A 21428-nucleotide genomic window follows, 5' to 3' on the forward strand; every position below is an offset into this window, starting at 1 on the left:
CTTGAAGCACAAAACATAGTGGTTTATTACAAGAGAAAAACATCAATGCACAAATTTTAGAATGAAGCGGAGGCAGAAAGAAAAACTGTGTTAGAAAAATGAACCTTTAACTAGTACAAACTATATCCAGTTGGCTCTATGACTATGTAATTATCTCTGCCAGATTAAGATATCTAGTGGGCAAGAAAGAAAACACATTTGACCCAAGAGAAGTAATTTAACAGCAATAGCTAAACAAATTTTGTTGAAAATGGACTTTTCAAGTTCTTGATGTAAGATGAAATAAAGGTTTAGTTAGGTGTGCTTGACACTGTAAGAATATTTTTTGATGCTTAAGGAAACAAATTGAAATGAGTGTTCTGGACAGTGTTCACGTCACTAAGCTGTGAAAATGTCAAAGCAATTAGGATCATATAATCAAAGTTTAATGAGAAGTCTGAGTTAACACTTTTCATTATTGATGTGCTACCTGAAATGATTTTGAAAATACACTTTTTGATGCCTCTTCCACACCATCTGAAGTATTCCAGCACTTGTGTCTTGTTCTGGAAAGACTTAACTCCTAGAAACAAGGAACAGCTGTTCTTTTACTTCCTCTACTCTCCCCTTCGTAATTTTTTTGGATGAAGAACCTTAACCTTCTCCTAACATAAATGGAAGCAAACTAGGTTAAAACATTTAAAAAGATATAAAGGTTTATTAAATGAATCCAGATTTGACAGATATTACATAAATTAAACAGCAATAAAGTTTTACTAGGGTTTATGTACAGATCACAGTGATTTTCATTGTGCAATGAGGGCTGACTTTGTAACTTTGAACAGTACTTATACATGTGAGCTACAACAAGCAACCAGCAACATACAACATTAGTTCAAGTTAACCTCGCAAGTCTAGCAGTTCAAACTGATTATGCAGCACACAAATGCCTGTTACCACTATCACTACTACAAAACAGAGTATTTATTTATAGAGCAGTCAAGGTTTGCCATAGAAAAGTGCAAAACATAGAAAGTCTGTACACAGTACAGTACAAAAAGAAATCATGCTACAGTCATTGAAAGCTGAAAAACAATTCTATAGCATAGGAAGCACTGCATCACAACTCTTCTGAATGGCAAGCAGATGGGCTGAGGAACAGCCATAGCTTATTTGCTTTCAAAACTGCAAAATCCCTGTTCATCCATTTAAACATAGTTTAGTACCTATATTTGACCCATTAACAATGACTTTCTACAGTGGAAGATCACACTAGTTAAAGCTCAGTAGCACACATATTCATTGATCAAGCTAATTTACAGGAAAATTTACAGCATGTTCTTCATTGAAATCATGAAGCATTTATATCATTTGGTTACAAGGCAATTGAGTTTACAATGCAAGTTAATCACTTAAAACCTCAAACTGGGCAATTAAAAATATATATATATATATAAAACTCAAAAATAAAGGTTGTTTTTTTTAATGTTTAACATTCTTGTTCACTGACGTAGAATGCCAAAGGCCTATGGGCTCTTTTGCAAGACAACAGTCCTTATGCAACAGTCTATACTCAAAAAAACATGTGTCAACAGAAACAACCAAAGTAAAATGAACTTCAGAGAATACCCTACTTGAATAGAAAATAAAAGTGTTCTAGTCTTCTTAAAAAAAAAAAATCCATAAATCCAGAGCTCTTAATGAAGCGTGTATCTGCATGAGCTCTCAGACAGAATGACATTAGTAGGCCATGAAGTCCCAGCAAAGACTTAAAATAAAACAGGCTCACTTGTGCAAATAAATTAAATGGGTTGGTAATAGTTCATTAAGTTCAAGACTGTAGAAAAAAAAAATAACTGATCACTTCAAATAATGCTTCAAAAATGTTTTGGTTGTAGTTTTTAATTCAGGATTTGAATTAAAAAAAAATTTGAAAGCAGTTTTGTACTAGAAAGCATGTTGACGAGGTCAGTAGCTGGAGGAGTATGTACACATGGCTCTGGAAACAATGTAAAGTCAATGTAATTACTTTTTGCAATTGAAGCACTTAAAAAATCAATTCCCCTATATTAACACAAGCATCACAATATATAACATGAAAAAAAACTAAAATAAAATTCTGACTTGTATACAATCTACCTTCACGTTCATGTGTATTCGTATACACAGATCCATATGCACAAAATGATATTTGGTGCTACTTAAAATGAAGTAATATTGCAAATACTTCCAAAATACAGTGTTACTTTACTCTCAAGCTACTGGAAAGATATTAGGACAGGATGAAAAAAGACTCCTACATCTAAGGTTTGAACCCTATACATATGAAATTCCTGGCAGCAGAAAGTTCAGGACATTTTTGAAAAAGTAGGAGCAGAAAAATTAGGCTTTACTATATATTCAGTCTTCCCTCTGATACTCTGAAGCACCCAGCATTCAACAACTACTATTTCACTAATGAGAAAGGTCTGTTATGGCTCACGCTTGGAGAAGACAGCAAGCTTGAGACAGAACAACTCCTGTAAGAGCTAGTTAGAGCCCTTTTTTCAGTATGCACTGAATTGCATGTTTACAGTGAATTTTCATGTGAGTAATCTCATCTCAGACAGTGTAAAATCACTCAAATTCCCAGTTTGCAAAGAGACATAATTTTAACAGAACTTTTAAATTAGCCATTAAGATGCATCTTAAACAGCAATAAAACATGCCCATGTCTTTCTGCTTTCAAGTACTATGGTTGCAAGTGTGAGGCATTGGAAATTTTAGGTACAAATCTTTTTTAAAACACAATTATTTTTATTTTTTACAAAGAATTATAAAATGTATATAAGATGATGAAAAACTCATTTATCCTTTTTAAGATTTTTATTCTTAAAGAACTTCTTGAAAAACGTTATTTGAAAAATAAAAATCATAGACTCTGCAAAGTACAAAAATTTACATCTTTGCACAATTCCTGTGCTTTAGTTGTTTTGTATTCATTATATACATATATACTAATTTGTGCTTTTAATTACACAAGTTTAGTATAAACTTATAAAATAAAGTCTATGAGTTAACTATGCAAAAAAGATCTGGGAATAGCAGGAAACTTAACCATAAGTTAAAAAAAATAAATCCTAAAAATACTATTTTAGTGAGTCTGCTTCAGAGCAGACTATCATTATTACAGTTAACTAAACTAATGTCAAATGTTTACAGCAAAAAATCATTCTTGCCTGCCTCCACCTTTTTAGGTATTTACTATATACTAATACACATATTTGAATGTAGTATCATTCTTAGCCACAAAGAAAATTTTCATTTACATAAGAACTCCATCATTCTTCGGACTTGCTCTTAGGACTTCAATTTTCTTCCAGTCTCTAAGACAAAAAAAGGAACACAAAACAAAAGGTGGAGTATCTGAATTGAATAACAAGTATCAAACTATCACAATTAAAAGACAGAATCCAGGGTACAGAATTAATCTGCAAATCTTATTCTTCTAACTAAAGCCTGCATTTTTAATAGAAAAACCTTGCAATTAAGAATAATCACATTATCTTATGTTTCAAATCAATCTAGATATTTCCTTTTAACACACTATTTTAAAAGATTTAAGGACAGGACTTAAATATCTCTATGCAAATAACTCTTCATCACTGTAGAAAACCAAAGCCTGTGAGATAAATGATCTTTGTCATTCCATAAGCCATTAGGAATGAGAAGATGCAATTTCTGCATATGGTTCTCACTCTGCAATGTTTTCAAGATGGCTCCTGACATTTGGACATACCTCGTCCATTGTAGATGTTGCTTTCAGAAGTTCTTGAAAATTTCTAGATCTTTAGGAGGTACTGGAGGTGTCTTATTCCAGTCATCTTCAGGATAAGCTTCAAAATTGGAAGTATCCCCATCATTGGATACTTTGGGTACTATAGGAGGCTAGTCAGAAAAAGTACAACAAAAACGTTAGTACAGTTTCCTCAGTGATCTCCCTCCATCATATTAAAGCAAAAACTCTGTAGAAGACCAATTAAACAAACAGGGTACAGATTTACAGTTCACATATTTACAGATCACCTAATAAGGAACGTCATGAGAGAGAGAAGCCTGCAGAAACACACACACATTCCCACACCTTGTCTATTTTGCAGTTAAATAATGTGGTTAAAAGACACTTATAATACAGAGATCTATGTTATTAACACTACTTCTAGCTGCTTTGCAGACTGAAGATAACTACTACAAAACATTACTACAACTAGGTTTCCAGGTACATGCCATCATGGTATAATCTGCCACTCTTCTTCCTCACTCCTCCCCCCAGCTGTGACCTATGACCAAAATGGAACGTAATCGTATTAGGTTCCTTTCAACTAAGAAAATGTCTTTGTAGCAGTGTGAGAAACTGCTTTCTAACTGAAGGAGAAAAGCCTCCTCTACTCTTTGGTTTTGAATAGATTGATTGGTTTTCAGGTGGCTGAAATGACTAACTTCTCTGCATCTCACACTATCTAGTAGGTAGTGCTTTTTAAATTCAAGTAGGTAAAGAAACTGCTGCACTGTAACTCATTTCACAAGGGTAGCTGCAAAAGCAGCTTAATGCAAATGGATTTTTTTAATGAAACCTGAAAGTGCCAAGAGAAGTATCTGTTTTCTCTCTCTCCTCAGAGGATCCTTTCAATGTCTAGTACTGCTCACCAGCTTCACAATACCTGTAGTTTTTCTTTGTCTTATATCAAACATTCAGATTACTTTACCCTTCTGCCCACAGGCTATGAGATAAAGCTCCCTTCTGGAACATTTAATTAACTGCAGAAGTTAATGTAAGACAAACCTCTTTTCTGTTTCTCAAAGGACATTCATCTCTCTAACCCCCTTCTCAGCAACTGAGAGCTGAACTATCATTGTGAGTCCAACAGAACACTTTAGAATGAGAAAACCTTACAGATGATCACTGAACTGGCTAATAAGAATTATACCACAGACAGAACTATAAAGTACAGCAAAATGTTACTCTGCATCTCCTCAAAAAGATGAAAGCCTGCCTTCCAACTGCTTGTGAGATCTTATCTGATTTTCCGGGCTTTTCAAAACGATGTCATCATCAGTAGGTTTTAAATGGGAAATCAAGGGCCCCTGAGAGGTGATACTTCTAACCTTCAGCCAAATGCTGAGTCCTACTTTTGCACCTGGCAGTCTCAGTACACTGCCTAGATGCTTAAAAAATGTGCAGAATCTGTTCTGTTCCAGAGAACTGTCTGCTCCACTGTGGACAGTGACTATACCCCCACCTCCCTGCAGGCACTTTGGCAGGAAAAAATAGTTTTGCAAAGTGACACACAGAAAGAGACAACAAAAGAAAAGAAAGGATGATTAATGAGATTATTTTCTCTCAGCCATTAATATTACTTACATAATACTGATACTTACGACCTTATTAGGACAATGAATCAATGAGTCATTTGTACATTAGAGAAACTCACTTTTTACGGGGAAAAGGCAGTATTGTGTGCATTATTTCATATTTTCAATCTCTTCATCAGTATGAAATACAGTGAGATTGTAAAAACAAATTCTGAAGAATACAGCTGCCTCTAGAAATCAAGTAAAATTCTGAACCACTTTACATCCCTGCTCTGAAGTTTAGTTAAGCAGCATCTTGTCTTCTAAGAACTTGACGTAATCATCACAAGGATTAAGGAACAAGTTTTGGATTCATAATAACGAGTGTGACAATGACTCTTAATCTTAAAATTTTTAAATTTTTATTAAAAAAAAAAAAAAGCCACACAAAGGAGGTTTGGGCCTGAGATGTTTGACTGCATGTCTAACAATCAGGTTTTAATTTGTTTAATTTGTTTGTTATTGATTTGGTAATACAGAAGGTTTTCATAAACTTTAGAATTTGAATACTTATAAAACAGGTTATCGTCTAGATTGTGTTTTTTTGCAGATTTTGGTGAACAGAATTTACAGTAAATAATTTGAAAAATGTGACTTCATGACAACATATGTACATAAAGCATCAACTGGGTGTAGTAATGATTAAAAATAAATCCACAGATTTAAAAATACGTTAACTTATTTCTGTTAAAGAAAAAAGTCATCTATAGCTTTGTATTAGGATGCTGTTTACAAGAATACACCAAGAACATTTTAATCTCCTCTGTTTTTTGAAGAACTCAATTCCAGATACCTAGCCAGAAATTAAGTGTAAGAAACTAATGCAAAAAAGAGAAAAACAAACATTTAACTGGTACTTGATTGACTGCATATGGCAACCTCTGTTACAGAAAATCACTGCTGTAAGAAATTATATGAGTTAGAACTCTGGGGAAGGAAAGAAAGAAGGTAGTTTTACTTCCAAAAGACTTGAAAAAGTGTTTTGTAATGCTGATAGCTTTTGCAAACATCTGCCCTCATACAATACTAGAATTCAGTGCTGTTAAAAAGTGTGTTAGAATTACATTCATAAATCCTTCTCTTTCACCTTCCCTATTCCTCCTACTCCCATATGCTTTACATTTTGTTAAAGCATTTACCTGAATTGAACTTGGCACAAAAATTTAAAGCTCAGAGTAAAATACTTCCATAAATGTAAGGGCAAGGAAAAAAAAAGTTATCAAACCAACAGACTACCAATCCCCTCCATCCCTCTAAATAAAAAACCACATACAAGTAATTATTTATAAAACCCTAAAACTGAAAACTAAATGTTGTATTAATTAATCAACATCAGCAAACCAAAGCAGGGTTTTTTTTTTAGACATTTCATAAGTAGACAAAAATGCAAACAGTCATACAATTAATTCTGCATTGTAAAAGGGCAAATATGAATTTAATTACTGAAGTGTGCATATAGACATATAGTCATACACACAAACACACAGATGCAACAGCCAACAAACCTTCAACAGATCAGCTTAAATGAACAATGAGTTCTCCTTGTGATGTCCTATACAGTATTTTGCAGAATATACCTTTAGTCTCCTTTGAGGTACAGCATCCCAATCTATAGACCTGAACCATCGATGCCTCTTCACATCATCTGCTCCATTCTTTAAAGAAAAAAAAAATCAAATAACTATTTTGTTAGTTATATATATTCCAAACCACGCATTTCATCATAAGACCTATGCTATCAAAGCAGACTAGCAGTCTATCCTTTTTTCTTTTTTCAGGTGATAATCATTAAAAACTCTGTAGGATAAATTCATAGTTTTAATTCCCTAGCAGATCCTGAGTTCCAGCAATAAGATTTGGTTTTGGGGGTTTTTTTGTGTTTGTTTGTTTTTATTGTTGTTGCTGTTATTTGGCTTGGTTTGTTTTGGTTTTTTTTGAGGGGGGGGAGTTTTTTGTTGTTGTTGTTTAGAGTTTTTTGTTTTATTATGTTTGCAGGGTTTTTTGCATTCTTCTGGCACAATAGAGGTGAAGAACAGGCTTTAATGTACCCACAAAACCATTCACTACAGTTCTATCCATTTCTGTCTTCCCCAACATTTTAGACAATACGTTTTATTCAGACATACATTCTAATTCTGACACTAATAAAAAATAACTGAAAGTTGTTGGTGTCTTAAACAAAAATAATGTCTGGGAAGCACAAAGTTTTCTCAAATATTACAGACGCTTAGTGCTGACAGCAAGAGATTCTCAGTACTGTTACAGAAGTAAACATATTAGAACATTTGTTTTCATTTTAGATATACAGTTAAAGGTGCCTGTTTTGATTATGTACATAAGGAACAAAAATGACTTTTTCCTTTTTCATGATTAAACTTGTTTCAAGCACAGGCTCATTCTCGAAGCATTAAGCACCGGGGAAAAACAGCTGGTTCTCTGTTTCAGGTCTGATCACAGCACAGCACTCAAGATCATACCACATACAACTCCACAAAATGAAGCATATCACACATTTTCAGATTTATGTAGAGTGGGACTATCCATTGCTCATATCCTATGAGGCATCAAGAAGAACAATATATCACCCAGTTCCCTCAAAAGCAGACATGTCTCAGTGCTTCACTAGAAAATGTCCAGTGGAATTTACCTCTTTTTAAACCAATTACAATCATGGAAAAGGATCAGACACAAGTCTGACCTACTGCTCCCACCCCAAAGCCTGCTTTTCATTAGAGCTGGTTTTGACTTTGACATTTTAGTCAATTGCAGGGAAAAACCCCAAAACAAACCTAAGCAACCACAGATTAAAAATGACCAAAACCAACACAAAAGCCAGCCAAACACATTTTCTAAAACCTATGTTTGAATAAATCGAGGTTTGCTTGCCTTTTGTTTTTTGTTTTCCTTCAAAACTGTCAAAAGATATAAAAATTTTCACTAGTCAGTCAGTTTTAAATTTTCAGCTTATGAAATCCTCCTGCTTCTACCCCTGAAAAACACTGCAAAGGATTTTGAAGGATAAGAAGAACATTATTTCCTGGCTTTTCTTACCAGTCTGACTTTGTGCCATAAAAGACTCTGAAAGAAAATCCTGGACACTTGGTTAGAGCATTTACACTTTTATCAAAAATGTTCAAAAAACACCTGTATGACTGTGCATCTTCTAACTTCTTCACCTATGTGCACCATTCAACGTGCTTTGGGCAAAAAAGCAAACCTTTAACATCCCTTGCCCAGAGAAATAAACATGGTAGCTCTCCCTTAAGAAATAAAAGATTACCCAAGCTAATTTCAGTATCTGCCACACTGCAAGAACAAGAGCAAGTCAATGAATAAAGGATTAATTTACTCTGCCAGAAGGGTAAATTAAACTACACTGAGTTTGTGTGATGTTCTGGCTAGCCTGTTAAAGTACTTGAGTTAATTTACATGCCGCTAACTTCTCACTGAACTACCAACCACAGCTACTGCACAGCTGTAGAGTCAAGTAAGTTTGTCATACAGCTCTCATCATCTTGACATCATACATAGTGCCACATAAGGACAGCTCAGAGAATTCAGAGGATTTCTTTGTGTTCCTCCTTGATATACCACAGATACAGGTCTATTTCTGAGGCAGGCTGAAATGCTACCCAGGACACGTGAGCACAGTCTCTAGTGAGCTATTGCTTTCAGAAGTCTGTTCAGATTAGGATGTCTAATTCTTCCTGGTGGAAGACTGCTTGATTCTGCTTAATCAGCCCCACCAAGACAATGACCAAACATCACGGTATTACAACAACTCTTATGCTCTTGAAAATAATTTTTAAGCTTCAAATATGATTAGTGCTCCTTCTGGGATTAATAGCTCCAAAGAAAGAACCAAATGAGCTGGCCCCATGTACTACAGGACTTAATCCTACATTCTTGGTCTAATATAAATTTTCAATTTAATGAAGGTGGGGGTGGTAGTGGTGAGTAGGGAAGGAAACTATCATGAAGGATTGCATTAATCCAAATAGGAAAGAGTATGATTTTCAGAAAAACAGGAATACACAGACTAAACTTTGAATTTAGGATTGCATAACTAAAGTAATGTATGGGAAACTGTAACTTTTTCATGCTTACAAAAACAAAAGCTATAGAAGAGCTGTTCTACATCTTTCCTGCAGAATTATTTCAACCTCATGCTGTGTTTTGTGTTATACCTAACATTTTACACTGACCTTCATATTTCCTAGTCGTCTTGTTCTGTCAACCACAAGCAGTTTCTTAATAAGGTCTCTGAAGTAAAGAAAATACGTTCTCTGTTAAACAAAAGTTATTTATATTTGACTATCACACAAATACAGACATACTTCCCTTTGACCCATTCATTTCCGCATATTTGAGGACATTTTAGAGGAAATGATAAAAAAGAATAACCTGTTTTAAAAGGAACTTGCAGAATTCTTGCTCTTTCAAGAAACAAAGGAAACAAACTTTCTCCTCTCCCTTCCCAAGTAGTACCATTTCTTTCTTTGTATTTTTCTATCTTGCCGGGCATTCCAACTCTCAAAATGGATCTCAAATCTCTTTGTCAGAACACAACCCTAATATATAAAGCAGACAACGCTGTACCTGTATCTTTATGCTAAATATTCAGAGAAATCACGAAAGAGTTAGTCATCTGCTTAAAACTAGTAATATCTGTAAGATGCAATTTCACTGAAAATTAAAATTATCTCCTGAGATTCATTGAATAGTTCTTCAGAAAGCTAAATCAACATTTTAAAAGTATAGAGATATAAAACTCTTCCATTTTAATAGCAAAATACTTTAAATATTAAGCACCAAACAACTACAACATATATAAAAAGTGAGTATCATAATCTAATGAATTACCTTGATTACTTATGAGTTGAGGGAAAAACACAGCTTTGTATTTCTGCAAGCAGTTACTTTTAATCTGAAAGATTATTCCGCTATTTAATTTTAGAAAAATGGCACTCTGGTCTATTTGCATAAAGTACAATGGCAGGAAAGAACAAAAGTTTAACCATCCTTATTTGCACAATCTCAAATAGACCTGAGAGATGACATACCATATGAAATGCTGGGGATCTACAGAGTATGGCTATTTCTAATACAAAAAATTAAAACAAGTGTCAATAGCCTTATTTACAGAAAAGAACGCAAACATAATAATGACACGCCTGCCTCTCTCCATCCCAATCTGTAACACCTACTACCCAAAAATCAAAACAGTATTGTGTCACCTATCCTTGAAATCACAAAAGCCTATGCATAAAGAATATACGAACTGAGAGTGAATGTGCTGGACTGTTTGAGAAGCTGTTGTATTTGGCAAGAATACAATTCTAAAATTCAACTGGAAAAATATTCAATTGCCAAATAAAAGAACAGAAAAGTCCATGTTGAAAGCGATTTTTAAAACTCTCATGATCGTTCCAGACAATCAATGTTTGGATTAGATTATATCATGTGACCAACTCCTTTCACAGTCACCTGCACAGTTCTTCACAGAAAAGACCTTTTCTTACGGAAGAGGTTACAGGAATGACTATAAGCCTACTTTAAAATAGAAGTAGGCGTGAAAATCCAGAAACCCAAAAACAGATTCACAGAGTTTATGGACAAAGGTAAATCAGTTTCCTATTCCTATACAACCAGAAAACATTTCATGGATCACTCTTGGCTTGTTTCAAAAAGTCATCATAGAACAGTTAAGGGATGAGTCTGCTTGGTGATACTGTGTTGCTACTAAAGATGATACTTCCTGCATTTGACAGAAAAAATATTCATTACATTGAAACAAATAATAGATGGTTTAGTGCTTCTTTATTATATAATTTATAAAGAATCCTTTAAAAATTATCATGTTAAAGTCTATTCAATAGATATGTTGTTGTATGTATTTGGGGAATCAAACTCTACATGAAGGTCTCTCCAAACCAATAATCATTAAAGTGCTGTAGCAGTAATGTGCCAGAGTTCATTTCAGTAGTTATGTTGAGAATGATTTAAGTGGTATGTATGTATACAAAGCAACAATTCAGTGTTTGCTTTCTGCTCTCCTAATTTTTACTCAAATTATCTCTTTCTCTCCTTTCTTACAGGGACCTTCGAGCAATGAGGCTTGTACAAGGTGGAAAAGCATTTAATATCCCTGAATATGCAGAAAAGTAAGAGAGTCAGATACTGTCTTACAACCATATCACCAGTGTGAAGTCTACCAAATATATAAGCTTATTTGGACTGAAAGTGTAAATGTAATCTAAAATATTTTCCAACATGGTGTTTCAGAAAATCAGAATCTGGTATCTTGTCTTCTATGAAGATCCTTCAGAAACAGTGCTTGGGAGATGTTTAGAAAGTAAAATATAGTGTTAGAGTCATGGACTTACTTTACGTATAAATCCAAATGCCTTGGGAAATCTATTTTGCCAGCAAGAATCTTCTGATATATACCAAACGGATTGTCATCAAAAAATGGAGGAAACCTGTTTTAATACAGACAATTTTTAGAGGTTAGAAAAAGAAGCTCTAAAAATCTTACAAGCAGTATTAGATTATAGCAATTCCCCTCAGAAATAGCTGATTACATCATTCTTTTCAGTAGGGCACCATGAACCAAATCCTAACTTGAAGAATAACTTATGGGTCTCATTGAAAAACTGCTAACATTTTTGTACACAACACACTGAATGTAGAATTAAAATTTAAGTATTACAATAGAATCGAAAAATATAAGATTGTTACACTAATACAGTAAAAATACAATTATTAAACAAATTTTCAGTGTTAGAAGTAAAAAATGCTTTGCCTTTATCTGTAAAAACCCATGGGTATAGTTTCCAAAAGAGAATTACCATTTTTGATCTTGTCCTGTAACTGCAGGCACACTCTTATTCACCAGTTACTGTCTAAAGTGTTAAAGGACCTTCACATAAATACACTGTCCAGTTCAGTTACTTATTGTACTTCTTGACTTCAAGTATGTTTTGCTAAATAAGGTTTTTAAAAGAGACAGACTGTTCAGAACTCTCAAAATGTAGCTGTCCTTCTGTGTGGGACAGATTAAATACTTATTTCATAACCTTCCCACGATGATCAGTAAATCAAGATGTAATTAAAATTCTACATTTATATTTTCTACAAAGTTCTTCATGAATTTAAGAGCTAACAGAGGTTGCTTCTTGTTGTACAACTACAGTAAGAACTGAGAGTTTTCTGTTGTGCTTCCTTTACTAGCACAACACATTACCCTGATTACTGCAAGAGGCTCAGAGTACATCGGGGGCATCAGTACAGCCAGTATAGGCAGCTTAGCCCAAGTGCCAAGAAATGTCTAAATGTCAGTCGTGTTTTTAAAAGTTACCACAGGAAACCTTCTAAAGGAATGGAATAAAGAACTACTATTTTACTAATGTCAGTCCTCTTCTGCCTTCTGTAAATGACTGAAGCATCCCTCTTACTGTGTTTCTGTCTCAAAATGCTTACAGAATAAAAACTAAAAAAAAAAGATTTTGAGTGTCAACCATATTCACAACATCCAACTACTATTACAGCTTAATGTTTAAAACATTTTCACATGATCCTAAAATTTTATAATTACTTTCTAAGAGAACTTAACTGTGTGTATACACACACAAATACAGTGCTGGTGACTTCGGAAATCACGGACAGCACAAACAAGAGTGAAACCAAAGCTTCTTAATTTCATATTCTTTATTTTATGGTACTCAAACTAGCTTATTCCTCAACAAGTACTATATGTTATTTCCATTCTGTTTTAAGCAGTACTAATTTCTTCATTTTTCAGCTGATGGTCAAGTGGAGTAGCATTTCCTTTGAAATACTGTAAAATTTGGCCATGGGCAAATTCAAATTCCATCAGAATAGTTAAGGTATCTGTAGGCACACAGTAAAAAAACAAGTAATAGTTCAAAGTACTGAAATGCACAAACAAATATGGTTAAGGAAAGACTAAAGAACATTTTTTGGTGATGTTCAAAAAGCCAGAGTAGTTTCATTATGAAAATCTACTTTCCAGGTAACTGGAAACAGGAAGAATACTTTGGTATCAAGAACTCCTGCTTTGACAATAAAGAACAAGGAAAGCATGATTTCTAAAAGTTTCTTTTTTAGTCAGGTAATATTAATCTTCTTCACATTCTCGACAACAAGTTGACAAAGCACTCAATTTTCTATTGTTACGTATTAGCATCTATAAGTGCATAAAGTTATCAGAATGAAACTTTATGACTATTTGTATTACAAAAGTGCCAGCTGCAGTAAAGAGATTACTGTACACTGAGGTGTGAAATCCAGAAAAATAAAAAGTGTGTGTAATTTTCTACATATTTACATGTTTAAATTGCTCTCGGCTTTCCCACTTTGAAAATCCAAAGTTAGAATGTCTAGAGCTCTTGAGAGAAATTTAAATCACACTTGGCTATGTAATAAGTTTATGGCAATGCTGCTTAAAGTATATTTGAACTGTATAAAAATGAGAACTGCTTTGAAAGATTACGTAGTTTTCTTATGGACAAACCAAATAACCTGATTTTGATGCTTCTTGTAAATGTCCATCTTCAACACAGCACAGTTTTTTAGACAAAACAATGTAAGTATTGTGCTGGAAGCTACCTACTAAATCATTAAAAAATCCCTTGAGCTTCAGACTGTCTTCACACCATATGACAAAAGTAAACAGCTGCCTTTTTTCCGCCAACTGAAAACAAGCTATATTATAAATAGTAATATCTCTGTAAATGGGACAACAGCTTCAAACCATTCCTTTTTCTAATTTATGCATAACAATGGCACTGACATTAGTTTCAAAGATAACAATCTGATGAACAGAAGTTGTAAAACCTCAGGTGAAAACACATAGGTCTGAGAATATCAATACACAGACAAGAACCACCTAAAATGACAAACCAGTTCATCACATATGACCACCAATACAAAAAAAACCCACTAAGTCCTCATTAATAGGCAAAATTCAGTTAGCTACACATCTGATGACAGTACAATTACGACCTAATATATTTAATGTTAAATAACAAGTATATTTTCCTCTATGGTAAATTGTAACAGCACTCATTTACTCAAAATAAACAGATCTTCCAACTCTTAGTATCGACAACTTGTTTCCATTGTCTAGATTATCTATACGAATTTGTGTTCTGTAAAGATTTCTTCTCAACTTTGGTTCTCCCTGTTCTTTCCCTTTCCTATATCTTACTATCTTAAACCTAACTGAGACCTTGCCTTAAATCTAGTATGTGCAGAATTAGAATTTCATGGGCCTCTAGAGATTAAGATAGGGAAATCAGACACCATAGAACAGGAAAGTGTGGGTTTGTTTGTTTGTTTTTAGAAAGACCACTTCCTTACATACACATCTACCAATTCTTTTCAATTGCTTTTGGGCTTCAGAGAGACTAACTTCAGGAAATAACTACCAAATGTTTAAAGTTAATTTACTCGCAGACAAGTCTTGAATTCAGGTTTTGTTCACCTTCAAAAAATTTTTGTCTTCTTTGGGTTTCAAAGGATAAAATTAGCTATGACTGTCCATGCTTTAAAAGCCTCGATAGTATAAATATCAAGCCACATCTTTAGTTGGTGAAGAAATGCATTTTAAAACACTACTGTTAACAACAGTTAAAAGCTGATAAAACACTAAAAGCACCCACTCTATGTGACAACTTACCCACCTAAAGGGAGCACATACAAGCCATAATCCCTGCCTCTCTCTACCCCCCCTAAAAAAAAAAAAAAAAAACCAAAAAAACCCAAACCCTAAGTAGTATCAATCTACACTCCCCAACTCAAAAAAACCCAACGATGACCAAAAAAACAAAAACCAAATCTAAACTAAAAACCAACCAAACAAAAATTGCAATCAAAAACCAAACAAACAACAAAAACCAAACCAAACAAACAAAAAAAACCCAACACAACCAAAAAACACATAAAAAACGCCCAAAACTCCAAACCAAAACTCCAAACAAAACCGCCCCAAACAAACGCGCTTGTGTGAAGTCCCTGTCCCAGCTTTGGATAATGACTGAATGCTGCTTTTTATTTTTTAGTTTTGGATGGAGTCCCTACCCAAAACAGCATTCAATTATGAAAAGCACGTCTACACAAATACTGTAGTAAAAGCCATGACAGAAATCTCACGCAGCTGACAGCTGCTCTGTCAATCAGCCTATATAAGGCCTCACTCAACTGCCTTTTAGAAAAGTGTAATTTACCTCTACTGGTTAAAGGTCTCTAAAGCCCAAGTGTTCAAATTAAGCCACCCCTCCCCACCACCTCCCTGGAATCCAGGTCTCATCCCTAGAGCCAGATGGTGTCATGACACAGAAGACCCTACATAGAAATGACTGCAGCTGCTCCCTTTTTTCATGAAGAAGATATGCCAGTTATATTTCAGTAGAATATATAGCAGCCATACTTTGGCAGCCTCCAGTCTTGAGATCTGACTCCAGAAATGACATCTTGCTCAATTACCACCTGTAGTCAGTATGTTAACTCCATAAAATAGAAACTTTGTTTCTATTATTGCTCTAGTAAAAAGAATCCTATCAACATCTCTGTAAGGCACACAAAGAAAAAAGGTCTGATATCCACTTACATTGAGACCACACAGACCAGAGTGGTCCCACTGAAGCCCGTGGTAGGAAGGTAAATCACTCAGACTACAGCTGGGTGACTGCAGCACCTGTGCTCATGTTACAGCACCAGACGCTTTTACCTACAGTTTCCTGCTGTCTAGAACTAAGATTAGTGGTAACAAGCCTGCTGGGAATTGTTTGTTCCTTTCATCCCTCTGAGAAGCATTCCTCTTGACCAACTTGGGCTGCTCACCTTACAGGAAGTGATAGAAGAAAGGTGAAGCCTGGTCCCTGCACAGATCAGCCTACATAAATAAAGACTTTGTATCAGACCAGTCAGCAAAACCTGCCTGGGTCAGTCAGTACTATTATACATTTTTATGTTTTTCTGTCTACAAATTGCCTTGAGATTCAAAGTCAATGCATATGCAAGCCTCCAGGACATAAAGAAAGCAAGCAATGGGCAGCAATACTGTCCTGGGATAAAGTTTTGATGCTATTGGGTGGACTTCTTCACAGCAATACACACTATGGATTAGATCTCTGAAGTGATCATCCATCCATCAGGGGATCTGCTTGATCAGGCAATCTGATGAGCTTCTCCAAACACTGGAAGAGTCACCAAAGTTACTCTGAGAGTGACAGTACTGACTAGAGAAAAGGATGAATAAATCCAAGCAAGGACATTTTGTTTCAATCACTCTATAGGGCTGCAGATCTACAATGAAAGGCCACAGACGCAACCTGACACAAACTGAGAAGTCATAAAACGCACTGAGTCAGGTACCAAAAAGAAGTTCTAAGAACTATAAAACCAAACTGATGAAATATACTATATTTCTTCAGAAACTACGAAGGCCTTGCTTTGGCCTACATTTGTGTTACACCATGGCAAAACCAATTATTTTCAAAATCCTTCTCTTTTCTGCCAGTACCTTCACACAATGCAGCCAAGACAAAAAAAGCCAAGGAAAGACGTGCAGATGGCCTTCTTTAGTACATAAGCAGAATTTCACATTCTCCCTAAATCAGTTGTTTATTGTACTCAAAACAGTATTTCTTTTTTGAAATCAGAGCAAATTAAGGCAATTACTTTCATATATAATACTAAAAAGTCATAAACAGTTTATTATAATAATGTCAGAAACTCTGTCTTTAGTTTAAATTTGTGTCTTCTGGAAACATTGCTTATCAAACAAATTCTAAAACATCAAATGTAGCATTTGAACAAACTGATTTTAAATACATCTTTAAAGCTTTTCCCTGTTCTTCTTCTTTTGGTTTAAAAAAAAAAAAAAAAAAAAAGTGCTCAGTAGTAATACAAAGTGTATTAATACCTCCTACTTGCCATTAGGCATTTTTACAGACTAAAGCTCCCACTGCAAGTATTATATCACTATGCTAGAAATTAATTACAGAAGTAATCCTCTTCTTTAGCCTTTAAAAGATTTTATGAAAAAAAAATCTCAACTTTGACAAAACCTGAATTTCCAAAACAGATGAGGAAAAGATCAGCTGTTAAAGTCTTAAGTAAAACCAAAAAAATCCCCAAACCAAAACAACAAACAAAACCAACAAACACAAAAACCTAAAACATTCCCATAAGAACAGTGATGTATGTTCTTCTTTACAGTTTCCCAATTCCTTTCTTCAGAGGCAGAAATTAAACTAGTATGTTTTATATTTAGCCCATATTTGCTAATCCAAATATTGTAAACAGAACTTTTAAAGAATCCTGTATTATGTAATATTGCTGTGATATAGTAATTGTCACTTACCCTGACAACATCTCAAATATAAGAATTCCTAGGGCCCACCAATCCACAGCTCTTCCATGGCCTTTACTTTGTATAACTTCTGGTGCAAGGTACTCAGGAGTGCCACAGAGAGTCCACGTTCTGGAAGTAAAATAAGAAAAAAAGCCCCACAAAACAAAACCAGATTGAAGTTAAACTGAAATACAGTAACAGGTAAAAACACACACATAAGAAGTGCCCAACATATACCTATGTATTTACTGTATACAGAAACAGGAATAATAAGGGTCACTACATGATCTAAACAGACTGCTTTGATGATGCTCTCCACTCCTCCTGTAACAGACATACATGGAAATTAAGAAACTTCTTGGCTGCAGAAAATATGTGTGCACTCAGTTTGCTGACTGGTGGTATGGTGCTCTATCCATGAGGCTGTATGTTTCTTTGAAATTACTAACACTGTTTTTCACCCTGTGAGCTGCAGGAGTCCTGGGAGTTCATGGACTACTGCTGACAGGTACAGCAGAAGACAAGCTTATTGGCCTTTCCCAGAAAAAGGAAAAAGCTTTGTTTAGCAAAAAAAGAGAAGAAGGGAGTTAAAGTAGTAGTTTAAATCAGTACATAGTTGCACATACAAGTCAGATTCATTTTACAAAGTAAAATTTTTCAAATAGTATTGAAATGAAACTTCCACAATATCCATTAAAACACTTTGTATTTTTAGTTATTTAAAATATTTACAAGGTGTAGTTAAGCATGTGAGATATGTAAGCAGCACTATTTTTTATATATTTTAATGTCATTTTTAGTCACAGCTTTCTATGATAAGGTAAGGATAAAACAGTGTTATATTGCTAACTAATTGAAATGTATCTTTTGAGTTCCGTAAAGACATGAAATAAATTGAAACTAAGCAGTTATGTTTACAAAGATCAAATTACAATTTGAAAAGAATATTCTTAAACCAATTCTTCCAGAAATATATTGCCCTTCTTTGTAAAAATGCCCAAGTAGTATTTGCCTGGCTTCACTCCCTGAGACTGCAGGGAGGTGATTGTCCCATCCTATTCTGCATTGGTATGGCCTCACCTTGAATACTGTGTGCAGATCTGGGCACCACAATATAGAAAATACATTAAGCTATTAGAGAGCATCCAAAGGAGGGCAACAAAGATGGTGAAGGGTTTGGAGGGGCAGCTTTATCCAGTGACAGGACTTGAGGGAAATGCGTGAAACTGAGTTCGGGGAGGTTTAGGTTAGATATCAGGAAAAGGTTTTATACCCTGAGAGTGGTTGAGCACTAGAACAGGCTCTCAGGGAAGTGGTTACAGCACCAAGCCTCAGAGTTCAAGGAGCTTTTGGACAACACTGTAAGGACCATGGTGTGACTCTTGGGCTCAATGATCCTGATGGGTTTCTCCCAACTCGGCATATTCTATGACTCTATGAAGTATTTTAAAGAGAGCTTTTGGAAGGTTTTTTCCCTTTTTTCCCTTTTGTTTGTTTTTTTTTTTTTTTTAAGCCTTAGCCTACATTCATAAAAATACTTCAGATAAAGGAAGAGGAGTTGTACAGCCAGTCAAGCCTTTAAATAAAGAATTATGACTTGAATTTCTTCAAGCTTGATTTTCCTCTAGTGAAAGCTAAATTAGTCAAGCTAAACTGTCCGAATGTGTTAGACACACTGTGAATTCAATGTGCTTCATGGCTCTTGAAACTACCTTCAAACAATGCATTTTTAATTTTTATCACAAATTTATCTAAAAAGTTTGAACTCATTTTCCAGATCAAGCATACTGAAGAAAATGCTTACTTTCAGCGCTGCTTGACACTACCGCCATCTAGCAGTTGCCTGGATCAGCACTATGGAATTAAAAAAACCAGCTAAGCTCTGTTGTCTTATAAAACCAAAATTTCTCTCTCTCCCAAATTTAAAACACTGTGGGCAAAACAGCATTGTTTGCATTGTTAATCATACTGATTTAGCCAGCTCTGCAAGTGAAGCAGCTGACAGTTTTACTGTATTTGGGAGGAAGAAGGTTTTTATCCCTTATCAAGGTCATTTACATACCAAAAAAAAAAAAAAAATCATTTGACCATGACTTACACAATTTGCTGGGGACAATGTAATTAAAATGACTATCAGTTACTGTACAGGATATTAACAAGATCTTTTTATTGAAGCAAGAGGAAAACTGTGAATTAAGCAAAGGTTAACATAACTTGAAGTCTCCTGGCTGCACTAGGAAATAAAATTTATTACCACCAAGAAATTTATGCTTATTGACTACACAAAAACAGGGAAAAGGCTTGTATTCTTTTCCAAGTTATGTATTTGTGCTGTAAGATGTGTAAGACTTGTGTTTCCTCTTCTGTTGGTCACGAAACAAACTATTTAACGTTTAACAAATCAAGTAAAAGCTATAGATAACCTGCGTAAAGTATTTTTTTATCATTACTATTTTATGACTATTTCATACTCATGTGAAACTCCAGATCATCATTTTGAAGATAAATTACAATGCACAAAAATAAGAACAGACTGTTCCCTTCAAACTGCTGGAAAATATCCTTTGCTCTGGGTTTTCAGGATAAAAACTGAAACGCAGGTAAGCACTAGTCGATAAGGTTGAACATTCAATTTTAAAACGTGAAAATAAAACAAAGAATCTACTCTGGTTACAAATGTAAACTATAAAATTATATTTGTGGGACTTATTAAGAGTACTATTTGAAGAAGTTAAGTCTCGATGGTTAATGGTATTTTAGCATTCTACACAATTCAGCATCCATCTCTGTAATAATTGACAGGTTTCTTGCATATGAGTCAGAGATTACCAAAAATGTTCTTTTTGGTATTCTGGCTGTTTGTTTGCAATAATATTAATAAAGATTGCTTTGTTTCCAGACCACAAAAATTTGTTCAGCAAGACATTCTTACTTGTTTCTACAGTGGCAAACAATACAGTTCGTAAACCAGACTTACTGTGTCTTACTTAGTTTTTTCTCTGCAATCCACTCTGCACAAAAATTATGAGGCACATTCAGCTTAAGCAACAGTGCAGAAATATCCTGAATATATTTAAGATTAATCATTTAAAGTTTCTAAAAGACTTGCATAGATAATTTTATTTTTAGGAATACAAGCTGAATAAACTAAAATTAACATTCCAAAAAAGAGAAAGTTTTAACTTTTCCTAAAACTTTTATAACTTTCTGAGTGAAATCTGCATATTAAAAGAAATTAAATTCTATGCAGATTAGTTTTTGAGCTTCTCTGAAAGAACACAGGAATTAAAAAAAAACAAAACAAACAAAACAATCAAAAAACACACCAAAAAAAAGACCAGATTAGAAAAAAATTTTAACGAAAATACTATACACAAAAAGTGGTATATGCTTTTCAGGAGAAGAAAGGTCTACAAATGTAATGGTTGTAAAGTTCAAGGCAAATCCCTTCTAGGACCTTCAGGTAACAATAATTCATAAAAATCCCCTCCCCATCTTTCTTCTTGACATTTTTTAAAGTATGAATGTACTTACAAGAAACTGAAAAGGTTATTAAGTCTTCAGTTAAGCAACACCAAGGTGGAAAAGAGAAGAAATAAACTGCAGCTGAGGCAAAGACACACTGTTTTGGAGAAAAATTTAGAATTTTTAAACGTACACTACAACTGAGAAAGGA

At 34.4% G+C, this 21428-nt stretch overlaps 1 protein-coding gene across 3 annotated transcripts in view; it reads right to left on the reverse strand.

Annotated features, from left to right (window-relative positions):
• Positions 1 to 677: 677 nt before the first annotated feature.
• The window catches only part of PRKX (protein kinase cAMP-dependent X-linked catalytic subunit), a 51661-nt gene continuing 30910 nt past the window's right edge, over positions 678 to 21428 (reverse strand). For all 3 annotated transcript variants that reach the window (XM_050332479.1, XM_050332481.1, XM_050332480.1), the window contains exons 4-9: positions 17762 to 17881; positions 11757 to 11852; positions 9576 to 9633; positions 6948 to 7025; positions 3758 to 3906; positions 678 to 3344 (exon numbers count right to left, since the gene is read on the reverse strand). In XM_050332479.1, coding sequence (XP_050188436.1) covers positions 3781 to 3906; positions 6948 to 7025; positions 9576 to 9633; positions 11757 to 11852; positions 17762 to 17881 — 478 coding nt within the window. In that variant the 3' untranslated portion in view covers positions 678 to 3344; positions 3758 to 3780. The remainder of the gene's footprint in view (positions 3345 to 3757; positions 3907 to 6947; positions 7026 to 9575; positions 9634 to 11756; positions 11853 to 17761; positions 17882 to 21428) is intronic.

The sequence above is a fragment of the Myiozetetes cayanensis genome, unplaced genomic scaffold (assembly GCF_022539395.1).
Source record: "Myiozetetes cayanensis isolate MyiCay16 unplaced genomic scaffold, myiCay2020 scf5-8, whole genome shotgun sequence".
In the NCBI taxonomy this organism is placed as follows: Eukaryota; Metazoa; Chordata; class Aves; order Passeriformes; family Tyrannidae; genus Myiozetetes; species Myiozetetes cayanensis.